Source organism: Ambystoma mexicanum, chromosome 2p (assembly GCF_040938575.1).
Source record: "Ambystoma mexicanum isolate Mex_15411 chromosome 2p, UKY_AmexF1_1, whole genome shotgun sequence".
Lineage (NCBI taxonomy): Eukaryota > Metazoa > Chordata > Amphibia > Caudata > Ambystomatidae > Ambystoma > Ambystoma mexicanum.
In genome coordinates, this window is record NC_090923.1 from 1,227,333,408 (window position 1) to 1,227,345,777 (window position 12,370).

The window sequence follows — 12,370 nt, forward strand, 5'->3', positions numbered from 1 at the left end:
CCAGCTGAGGAGCATGGGCGATGCTTTCTCGTTCCCCTGGGACGGCCTGTTCCTGTTTGTGTTCCCCCGTTGCCGTTGCGACTCATCAACCAACTCAAGAGGTCCCGGTGCAGGATGATCCTCGTCGCGCCGGCCTGGCAGAGACAGATCTGGTTCCCGGACCTTCTGGACCTGTCAGTCTCCCCCCCCCCGTCAAACTATCGACAGACGCAGATCTTCTCTCTAGAGAAGGAGGCGCCATTACGACCCGGGGTCGCTGAACTTGCAGGCCTGGCTCCTGCAGCACTAGAGTTTGGAGGGTACGATATCCCGGTGGACTGCAAGGAGGTGCTTGCAAAGGCCAGGGCGTCCTCAACTCTCAAGTGCTACAGACACAAATGGAAGAGGTTCTCTGTCTGGTGCCGCGCACAGATTAACCCCCTACAGATTACGGCCCTGAGAGTGCTGCCGTACCGGCTATCGCTGGCCAAGGCAGGGCTAGCTCATGCCTAAATCAAAATACATCTAGCTGCGATTTCCCGCTACACCAGAACTTATGGGCGATCATCTCTGTGGTCCCATCGCCTGGTGAAGGAGTTTATGAAAGGACTGTTCCGTTCATTCCTGCCGGTGAAGGCTCCGGCCCCGGCGTGGGAGCTCAACGTGGTGCTGAGCAGGCTCATGGGGCCGCCATTCAAGCCTCTGCATTCGGCCCAGTTGAAGTACTTGTCGTGGAAGACAGCGTTTCTTGTGGCCATCACCTCCGCACGACGAGTGGGAGAGATCCAGGCCCTCTCCTGCAAGCCTCTGTACTTGACTTCCCACGAGACGAGGGTGGTGCTGAGGACGCACCCCTCCATGCCCAAGGTGCCATCGGACTTCCACCTCAACCAGCCCTTGGTGTTACCAGTCTTCTTCCCGTCTCCTTCGTCGCCGGCCGAGAGGACTTTGTACTCGCTGGATATAGCTAGAGCACTGAAGTTCTACGTGGACCGCACAAAGTTTTCGGAAGACATCACAGCTGTTTGTCAACTTTGGACCTATGAACCAAGGGAAGGCCCTCTCGAAGGCTTCCATTTCCAGATGGCTCTCCAGCTGCATCGTGCACTGTCACCGGTTGGCAAACTGACCGTTGCCCGTCCGTCCGAGAGCCCACTCGACCAGAGCGATCGCTGCTACCACGGAGTTCCTATCTGGTGTGCCCCTGCTGGACATCTGCAGGGCTGCTACGTGGAGGTCGACGCACACCTTCACGAGATTCTACTGCGTCGACTGGGATTCCAGGGAGGAGTCCAGAGTCGGCCAAGCGGTGCTGCGCAACCTGTTCACCTGAAGGTGGACCTGGTGAGGAGGTAAGAGATGCTTAATGTTGAGTTGATGTAATGTTTAATATTGAGCCTTGCCACTTCCCGTGGTTGTGCATGTGTGTACTGCAATGTATTCTTATATTCATGCGCATGTGAATCCATGCCAGACCCCAAGCTGGAGAAGGAACAAGTTACTTACCTGTAACTGTTGTTTTCCAGCATGGTCTACCAAATCTGAGGATGGCTGCCAGGGGAGGGGCTTAGGGAGAGGGCAGTCATTGGCTGGGGGCAGTATGACCCAGAGACCAGTGATTGGTTACTACTAACAAAGACAGATCAGAAACGAAACTGAAACTGATTCTTTCTTTACCAAGGATTCCCAGCCTGACTACCGGGAATATTCATGAATCCATGCCAGACCCATGCTGGAGAACAACCGTTACAGGTAAGTAACTTGTTCCTTCTCCAGCATTGGGACTGGCATGGGTTCACATGCTCATGAATATTCCCCGTCGTCAGGCCGGGAATCCTTGGTAAAAGAAAAAGCAGTTTCACTTTCACTTAGTCTTTCTCCTATAAACCAATCGCTGAGCTCTGGGTTATTCAGCCTCCAGCCAATGACTGTCCTCTCCCTAAGCCCCTCCTCTGGCAGCCATCTTCAGATTCTTACCAAACGTTCAAGTGTTGGGAGTCCTCTTGTTTAGCTCCATGGAATTTTTCTGCTAGTTTTTTCGTTAAGATGTCAAAATGTTGTCAACTAGCGTCTGCGCGCTCTTTCGTGCTTTCAACCGGCAAGTTAGGGATCCGTTTGTCGGCGTCTTTCGCCCCTCAAGGACAAGAATCGTTGCGTTATCGAATATTCCAGAAGGCCATCGGGCCAACACCACACGTCGGACCATGTTGAGGAGAAGGATGCAGGTTCTCTCTTCAAGCTCTGCTCCTGCTGCAGGCTAAGGAACGTGTTTGTGGAGGACAAGCACTCCCAGTGCCTCTACTGTCTTCATCCAGATTACAAAGAAGCAGATTGCGAGATTTGCCTTGGATTCTCCAAATGCACCATCAAGGATCGAGACAGTAGACTGGCGGCATGGCTCAACGCCAAGCCCTCTATCCCGTGCGGCAAGCAGGGGCATGCCTCATCCAGGACCGGCCAGTCTGAGGAGCGGGCTTCTAAGTCCTTTGAAGTCACCCCATCAGTGGGGGTCCAGGACGAGGCCAAGCATCACAACTCCGTTTCCGTCGGGGTCGCCGCACAACCGGATCCCTTCATAGTCCCCATCGGCCTCCAGCTCAAGCCCTCGCTCCAGCTACTCCTCGAAGATGAAATCCGCTAACCCGGGGAAGCTGTGGGAGAAGCCGGAAAAGGCCAAGGCACAGGGTAAGGTGGCCGACCTACCCCTAAAGGCCCAGGTGGCCCAGACTACATCATCCTCGATGATTGAGCTGGTGGCGGCAGTCCTCTCAAAGGCTAAAGGGGCTGACCCGACCAAGGGGGCCCAGACGGCACCCAAAGCGGCCCCTCCTCCCAGGCAGGAGGCTTCAGCCAAGCCGGTGGAGAAGACACCAGAGAAGAGGATGCCAGCCCTGAGCCCAGCTCAGACCCCCCAGGACGCAAAAAAGGGGGTGGGGGGGCCAGTGGAGTCCTCTACCAAGCTCCATGGCATGGATAGTTCTTTTTTGGAAAAGAGGACATGGCTTTCGTTCACATGGTCCTGGAGGACTTGGGGAACGATGACTGCAGAAACGCTGAGGAGGACGATGAGATAATCGCCCAGGGGGACGGCAGCGGAGCCCAGTAAGCCTACTCCCCTCCACCTCCCAGTAACATGTCGCTGGACATCCTGTCCACTCTCCACATGCTGGTGTCGGTGATACAGAAGAGGATGCCGACGGCACTGCCGGCACTGGTGCCCACTGCCGGCAAGGAAGAGGAAGTGGCACCCCACGCCGCCTCATCATCCGCCTCACATACCCTGCCCCCTAGGGATACTTGTACGGATACAGCGATGACAGATACAGGGTGACAGCGGCAGATACAGGGCGACAGCGATGGCGTGTCCCCTCCACCGAGAGCGTCTCCACCGGACGAAGTGGTATCATTCCATTCCATGGTCACCCACACGTCGGAGCTCTTCCAGCTGACGCCAGAAGAAACCGAACAGGAAGGGTTCCTGTAACAGTGCCGAGAGGGTAAAAGGAAGACCATTCTGGCAGTGCATCTCCTGGATGACATTTCGGATGAGGGTCTGGCACTGATGAAGAATCCCACCTCATCCCTGGCAAAAAGAGACCTATTGGAGAAGAGGTGCCAGAGCCCACACTCAAGTGCCTGCGATCGCAGCCTTCCCCAGACTCGGTCGTCCCAGCGGCTGCAAGGAAGAAGTCCTCAAATCCATCGCCGCCAGCCTCGGTTCACTCCGACAGTGAGGGGAAGAAGTTGGACGCCATGGGCCGAAAGGTGATATGCTCGGCGGCAACGACGGGCAAGGCAGCGAATGCTCTTGTGATTCTGGCCAGGTATGACAGGGAGCTGTGGTACAAGGTGGCCCCGTTGCTGGAATTCCTCCCAGACAAGCGGGTCGAGACGCTGGAGATCCTCCAGGAGGGCGAGGTGCATCGGACCATGCCATCACCGTGGCCCTGGACATCACGGATCACGGTTCTGCCAGATGGGATAACGGTGTCTGCCTCCGTCGTCATGGCTGGTTGAAAGCCACAAACTTTCATCATGAACTTCAGACAAGGGTCCTGGACATGGCGTTCGACGGGGAAATCACTTTCGGAAGGCTGTCGATGACTCGTTGCAAGCCCTAGGCTCGCTTCAACACCACCACCCTTCCTTTTGTGACTCAGGAGGCAAATCCGGAAGATCGTCAAAGAGTTTCGACAGCAAATCATCCTCCTACCATTAACCCTCCCATTCCACGACCCAGTAGGCCTACAGGGGTCGTTCCAAGGCCTTTGGAGGTGGCTGCTTCCGTCGTCGCTCCCAAGGTGGCACACCTTGAAACCGGACCTACCAGGACGTCGGGTCCCCCCCCCCCCCCCCCCCCGGGGGAGGCCGGCTGGCGGGCTTAGTCAGTGAGTGGAAGATGATCTCCACCAACGCTCTCGCTCACGGCCACACTCTAGAATTCCAGCAGAAGTGTCCGCAGATACCACCGGTGGCCCGACAGGAGCAACACATCCCTCAGCTCCTGCAGGAGGTACGGGCCATGCAATGAAAAGGGCGATAGAGCGCGTTCCAAAGCTACTGCGGCCGCCAGAGTTTACTCCAGATACTTCTTGGTAAAAAAGAAGTCCGGGGGCTGGGAGCCCATTCTCGACCTACACCGACTAAAGAAGTTCCCTAAGTCCCAAAAATTCAGATGATCAGGTTGGAGGAAGGGGACTTCTAGCGTTGCTGGATCTAGAGGACGCTTACTTGCACATCCCCATTCACGAGAAGCATCGGCAGTTCCTGCGCTTCATCGTACAGGGAAAGCACTAGCAATTCAAGGCCCTTCCCTTCAGACTGAAGTCGGCGCCCAGGGTGTTTAAGAAGGGCCTGGTACCAGTGGCGGACCTCGACGACTGGCTCATCCGGGCCAAGTCAAGGGAAATCGCTGTCAACCACACCGACAGGACCGTCTGGCTGCTGACGGATCTGGGATTCTCTGTGAATTATCCAAAGTTGTGCTTGATTCCATCGCAGGGCGCTCTTTTCCTGGGGTCCAGGCTCAACACGGTCTCCTTCCTGGTGGCCCCCTCAGAAGAAAGGATCGTGGCCATTTTAGGCAAGGTAAAATGGCTTTTGGCACTGAAGTTTGCCATGGTGCGAACCATCAAGTCACTGCTCTGCATGATATTGTTGTGTATCTACCTGATCAGGCTCTGCAGGTTGCGGATGCGACCCCTCTGGGAATTCCTGGACGCCCGGTGGATCCAAGTGTCGGAAGCTTCACGGACAGATTGTTCTAGACGAGGAGTTCCGTCGAGCGATAAGGTGGTGGGGCGTGCACTCCAACATCGCCCGGGGGCACAGGCTTCCAGACCCCTCCCCCCCATACCAGGAGACAGTCACCGCAGTCACTTGTCTGGAGGGCTGTGGTGCCTACACCGGACGCCTCCATGCCAGAGGCCTGTGGCGGCCTGAGGAGAGGGATCTCCATATCAATGTCCTGGAACTGCAGGCAGTGTTCTGGGCCCTCAAGTCGTTCCTTCTGTCCCTCAAGGAAAAAGTGGTGTGGGTGTTCACTGACAATACCACCATGATTTTCTACATTAGGAAACTGGGGGGCACCAGATCCCCAGCGCTGTCCAGAGAGGCGCAGGACTTGTGGCACTGCGCCGCCGCCCAGAGGCGGCCCAGTGCCTTTTCACCTGGTGGGTTTCAAGAACACTGTCACTGACTCTCTCAGCAGGGAGCTGCGCTCTTGCCACAAGTGGGTGCTTCGGCAGGATCATGTGAACAACCTCTTCCTCGGATGGGGCAGACTCCAGATCGATCTGTTTGCGACAGAGACGAACACCAAGTGCCAGAGGTTCGCCAGCAGGTTCCACCAGCCGGGGAGCATGAGAGATGCTTTTTCCTTCCCGTGGGAAGACCTGTTCCTGTACGCCTTCCTGCCGTTGCCTCTACTACTAAGTCATCAGTCAACTCAAACGATGCCGGTGTAGGATGACCCTTGTCGCCCAGGCGTGCCCGAGGCAGATTTGGTACCTGGACCTTCTCAGCCTGTCGACGTCACCTCCAAACTACCAGTGTTCGCAGATCTGCTCGCCAGAGAAGGAGGAGCAATCCTGCACCATGACCCAGGATCGCTGAACCTGAAGCCCTGGCTCCTGCAGCCTTAGAGTTCGGTGGGTACGAGCTACTAGCAGACTGCAGGGAGGTCCTTGCCAGGGCCAGAGCATCATCGACTGTAAGTGCTACGGACACAAATGGAAGTGTTTCGCGACTTGGTGTCGGTCGCAGAAGATCAGCCCTCCGAGGGCCACGGCCCCTCAGATCCTTCTGTATTTGTTGTCGTTGGCTTAGGTGGGACTGGCGCACATCTCCATCAAAGTGCATCTGGCGGCTATCTCCCGCTACACCATGTCTCCGGGACCATCTTCTCTTTGGTCACACTGTCTAGTCAAGCAGTTCCTCAAAGGACTGTTTCGATTGTTCCCGCCAGTGAAGGCGCCTGCCCCGATGCGGGAACTCCACGTGGTGCTGACGAGGATCATTGGGGGGGGGGGTCCCCTTCGAGTCTATTCATCAATCTCCTCTCAAGTTCCTTTCGTGGAAGACCGCTTTTCTCGTGGCCATCATCTCTGCCAGGACGGTAGGTGAGATCCAGGCCCTGTCCTGCAAGCAGCCTTATGACTTTCCTCAAGACGAGGATGGTGCTGCGGACGCACCCCTCCTTCATGCCAAAGGTCCCGTCGGAATTCCATCTCAATGAACCTTTGCTGTTGCCTGTATTTTTTCTGACACCTTAGTCGCCGACTGAAAGGACTTTGCACTTACTGGATGTGGCGTGTGCTATGAAGTTCTATGTGGCACGCACAAAGAGTTTCCGGAAGACGTTGTGAACTTTGGTCCTGTGAACCATGGGAAAGCTTTGTCCAAGGCTTCCATTTCCAGGTGGCTCTCTGGCTGTATCACACACTGTCACCGGTTGGCAAACGGACCGCTGCCTGGCCGTCCGAGAGCCCATTCCACCAGAGCGATTGCTGCAACGACGTCGTTTTTGTCTGGTGTGCACCTGCTGGACATCTGCAGGGCTGCTACGTGGCGGTCTACGCACACCTTCACGAGATTCTACTTCGACAGGGATTCCAGAGAGGAGTCTAGGGTCGACCAAGCAGTGCTACTCAACCTGTTCACTTGAAGGTAAGCCTGGTCCGGAGGTAAGACTGATTACTTCTGTTGAGCCTTGCCACCTCCCGTGGTTGTGGATGTATGTACTGCTGTGTATTCTTTAGTCATGAGCATGTGAATCCATGCCAGACCCCTTGCTGGAGAAGGAACAAGTTACTTACCTGTAACTGTTGTTCTCCAGCATGGATCTGACATGGATTCACATGCAAAACCTCCCTCCTGCCGCTCTGCAGCTCTTCTTGGTCATACTGGCCACTTTACATGCTACCACATCTGAAGATGGCTGCCAGAGGCGGGCTTTGGGGAGAGGGCAGTAATTGGTTGAGGGCAGCATGACCCAGAGCTCAGTGATTGGTTTATAAAGAAAGACAGTTTGAAAGTGAAACTGTTTTTTCTTTTACTGAGGATTCCCAGCCGACGACGGTGAATATTCATGAGCATGTGAATCCATGCTGGAGAACAGTTACAGGTAAGTAACTTGTTCCTTTCTTTTTATCAAAATCTTTGTACTCCACATTCCTCCTCAGCGCCTTGTGATATAGCTGGTTACCTTTAAAAGATATTAACACTGTATCCAAATCTTTACATTTATTGTTCCTTGAAGTTCCAATTGCTAATAAAGAAATAAAAAATCCATAAGAAAAATTAACTTGGGTAAACCTTCAGAATCCAATGGTCTCCCTGTTGATTTTATGCCACTTTTTCTCCTTACTTGTTTGTTATATTCTCTCTTTGTTGAGTGTAGGTTCCTTCTCTGCAGCCTTACTTATCTTCTTTCCTAATGGCTAAATATCCTTTTATTAAAACTTAATGTTCCATCTTGCTTATGAATTCTAAAATAAAGATAAGTGATAAATTAACTTATCAGTGGTCTCCCCATTTCTTCTCCTGGTGGAGTCCCTTGATCTTTTTTCGAAAAGACTAGTTTAAATGTTCTCATCTATGCTCCCTTTTTATCATTCCTGTTCATTTTTTTTTAAAAAAGGTGATAGTCTTGCACATTTTTTATGGAATAATAAAGAATTGCTCTGAGTATATTGAAGCTTCCAAAAAAATAAAGGTCTAGTTAAGTTCCCTGACTTACATTGTGATCATAAAGCCTTTGCCTTTCAACAATGTATTTGCAAAATCTAATGCTGCAATACCGGTTTGGTGTAAAGTTGGTCTCCCCCTGATAGTGCCTTTTCACATGAACGACTTTATTCTCATGAGCTCATGGCCCAATATTCTTTTAAAAAATCAGTTGCTTTAGTTCTGGAAAATGATGCGAGATGTCTTTCTTAATCAAGCTTATGAATCTGGCTCTTTGGAAAATATTTTTCTATGGACTAATGAACTCATTTTTGAGAATAATTGTGCAGCATTTCCAATTCAATTACCTGATAGAGGCATCTGCTATATTGAACATGAACACAATGAAAGGATTCCCTTTTCCAGTGTAAAATAGAGTTGTGCATATGCTTCAAAATTAGATTTGTTTCTTGAAATTACTGGTTCAGTGTCAAGAATGTACATCTTAATATCAGAATTACCCTTAAATTTTTCAAACCCTTTATGACAGTTGCTTCATTTTACTCTCTCCTTCATGTTGACTCCGATAATGGAAAATATAAAACTGGACTTGACTAGGAAAACCTTTTCGGAATGTCTACACCTACTGAGATATGAAAGAGGATTTGGTTCAAATGCTTTAAAACCTATGTTGTTTCCAATTTGAAACAGACTTTTGTTTGTCATGAATCATGCCTTCTATTACCCTGTCAGATTGTCTAGATCTTCCCAAGAATGTAACTCACCCAATACTAATTTCACGCATGAGTTTTGATTGTAAACCAGTTTAGACTTTGGTGTAATGTTTTGTATACTTTATATAAAGAAATATATATTTCAATGTAATACTCCTTTGTAGCCAACCTGATGCTTGGCCCTCTAATACTGATAATACAATTAGATCACCTAAACATGTTAATATATTTGTTGTTATTGTTTTTTATGTATCATTTTATATAATTAGAAATACTTATAGAAGCTATCTATTGTAACCTGATAGATTGTTTTGCTCCACAAAGAGTTGAAAAATGTATTGCTAAGTCAAATACTTAATGCAAACAATTATTTTTCAAATGGTTAATGTTGCATACATTTTAAGACTGCTAATCTGTTACGTCCAGGCCTCCTAATGGAAATATTATCTTAAACCACATTGAACTTGAAACGGTTAATACAAATGTCCATTTGTTCTCTTTCCTCACCCTTTTCTCAGATGTGGTGTCTCCCCTTCTATCATTTATAACATTCTAATGTGTGTTTTGCTAACTCAAAGGTGCTTACATTTCTCTCTTCTTTTTTCAGCCCTCACAAACCCTTTGCAGCTACTTGCAACACAGGCTAGCTCTTCCACCCCTGTAGCGGTTGTGCGAGCCTGCGAAGTAGAGACCATAAACTCAACTGCACATTCTGGTGAACCAAGCACCAAAAAACCCCGTCTAGAGGATGGAATCCAAGCTGGGTCAGCAGCCCAAGCTGGCGTCATCACCTCCACTACTTCACAAGCGCAGGCCACTGGTGAATGATGGGCCAGGGTGCCAGCAGATGGTGTGTGACATCGAGTGAAGAGAGAACACCAACAAAAGATTTAAAGATTCTGAAATAAAGTTTAAAAAAACTGAAAAAAAGGAAAAGGCTCTTTTTTTTTTGTTTTGGTTACTTCTAAAGTTCTAAAGGACTGTGTCGGAGTTCATAGAATCTTACAGTGCCAAAATGGACAGTAGAAAAAAAGAAGCCTGCAGCTACAGCGAACAGTGCGCAAAACCTAGCTATTTTTTTCAAGTTAACATTTTTAAATTCTATACGGACAACTGATTGTATGGCTGCTGGAGGTCCTCTCTTCCCCCCTGTAACCTGGCTATTCAAGAGGAGTTTCAGTTGGGGGCATCAGCAATTGAGAGGGCTTGCTGTTACCATGTTGAAAGGAACACATCATGGTTTAGCAGCAATGGAAGAAGGCTCCTTGAATGCCTTAACATGTCAGGCGAACAGTCTTTATATGAGGTGGATTACCTTTCAGCGGAAAGACTGCAATCTTCGCCAGGCAATTGAGGCAGGTTATCAGTGACTACCATAAAGCAACATGGTACCAAACAACTCAACAAAATGAAGAGGGAAACGCACAGAGAATAACAATTCTTGTTTTGTTTCTAATTTATGTGAGCAGGGACTGACCAAATGGCAGTTATCTTGAATAAACACATTTTGAGCGGAGATAAGGAGACTGACTGAAAGCATTAAGTTCTTTCCATTTTCAGAGATGGTTTTTTTAATGTTCCATACTTTTACATGTTTCACTGTTAGGTTTAAGGTCTTGTCTGCTTTTAGAACTCCTGATTCAGATGACCTTTACAAAGCTATACCTCCTGACGGGTTTTCAATGGCGAGTCATTTCTTTCCACTGTTCAGCTTTCATTTTAACCCTGAAGTCCCTTGTCATGTTTTGTGTTCTGCATGGGAAATTCAAAAAAGTTGGTCTCATTGTTAGAACTAGTTTTGTTGTTGTCCCATTTCATTTCTAGAAAGGATTTTTTAGATCGGGAGAACGGTTTATTTGTACGCGCACTCAACTGGTCATTTTTTAACGTTGGTTTAAAGTATTCATAAAGACATCTGGTAACACTTGCAGTTTGTTGGTACTTTCCAAACTATCCATTATTGTCATTTTTAACTGATACAGCTTCCCAATTTAAATGCAAAAATACATTTTCTGGAGAGTGGGTGACATTTGAATTACTATCCTTGTACTAAAAAAGTAGGGAAATGCGAGATCCATGACTTGTTTTCTTCCGCTCCAAAAATTGTTTCAGAACCATTTCGACCATTTGGGCTGCAATAATACTGTGCAACTATTCAGCACTCTGCAGTGCAATGTTGGGAATTTTAAAAAAAAGTAGTTCACCACTCGAGGAGTATGATCTATAATTATTCACACTTGGAACATCCTGCATATTGATTTAATGTAGTTGTTGGTATGATCTAGTGGCTTTTGTTTTAAGTTTTGCACATGAGCTCTGGCAGTAAAAACGATATTTGATTTTCCAGAAAATACTCTGTTCTGCCTCTCCAATTAAAGGATCTAGTGCGGGCGTAATCCAGCTCTGTCATGGTCCTGTACATTGCTAATTCTGAAGATTATTTCTGACCTTTGTGCCCTCTCTACTGTGTGGTCTCCCAGCTGTTTCATTTTCACTTTCCATTTTTGCAGTTCTATTCAATTTATATTCGATTGGCTAATGGTTCAAAACAATTGGGCGAAAGTTAATTTATAGATTTACTAATCATTGTTAAATCCAATACCTAATACGGCTGGTGTTTCCTTCTGTGATTTATGAACCAGCCATGTTGTAGAGGATAAACACTTTTCAGTAAATCAGGTTCTCAAGTTTACTTTCCCGCCTCCCCGTAATAAGAAAAGTAAAATTAAAAAACAAGGCCAGAATTTGCTTTCAAATGCTTGACATCTTCTCTTAACTTTTATGAAGTTTTTAACTTGAATATTACAGATCAAGTTATTAGTGTCAAATCAAAGTCCTTGTCATGAGAGTCCACATGCACATTATTTTTTTATATGTAGGCTTTTTCTCCCTTGGAAATGCAGGGAGATATGGTCTAATGGTTTTTTGTGTCACCAGCAGACCAGTCTTGGCGTTCTAGCTCCTCTTAACATCCTGGTTATGTGCAACTCGGATCATCTCCCTTTGTACTTATCTGGCTAAATTGGCAATGATGAAACTTGTTAAATAAAGGGCATCTACATCTACTGGCATTTGATCAGACAAGCTGTCAAAACAGGTATTCTTTTTCAAGATTTGGGTGGTTGGAAGGTTCTTCATGTGCCTTTCCTTTATTGTCATACATTTTGGGGAAGTGACGCTTATTCAAAAAAGCAAACATTCATGCCCAAATTCAGCAGCAAGTATACATTGTCCGATATTGGTTTGTAGGATGGGCAATAAGAGAAAGATCTTGCAATAACCTGTTGGCTGATACTTTGCATTGACATTGATAACTTCAAAATCCCCTCCCACAAATAGCAAGTGAATACTCCTACTAACTGACTAGTGACTTACAAGTCATATAATTAACTTAGTCACCCTCAACATTTCTGTTCGGTTTAGCTGAACTATGGCTTAATGTAAAGATTACCAATCTTTCCAGTTCATAAACGTTGAATCAGTCTTAACAA

General features: G+C 48.2%; 1 protein-coding gene across 1 annotated transcript in view; it reads left to right on the top strand.

Annotated features, from left to right (window-relative positions):
• The window catches only part of FOXK1 (forkhead box K1), a 763,857-nt gene extending 753,051 nt beyond the window's left edge, over window positions 1-10,806 (top strand). Inside the window, exon 9 of the mRNA XM_069645513.1 lies at window positions 9,487-10,806. Within this exon, the coding sequence (XP_069501614.1) occupies window positions 9,487-9,707 (221 nt within the window). The 3' untranslated portion in view covers window positions 9,708-10,806. The remainder of the gene's footprint in view (window positions 1-9,486) is intronic.
• Window positions 10,807-12,370: the final 1,564 nt, after the last annotated feature.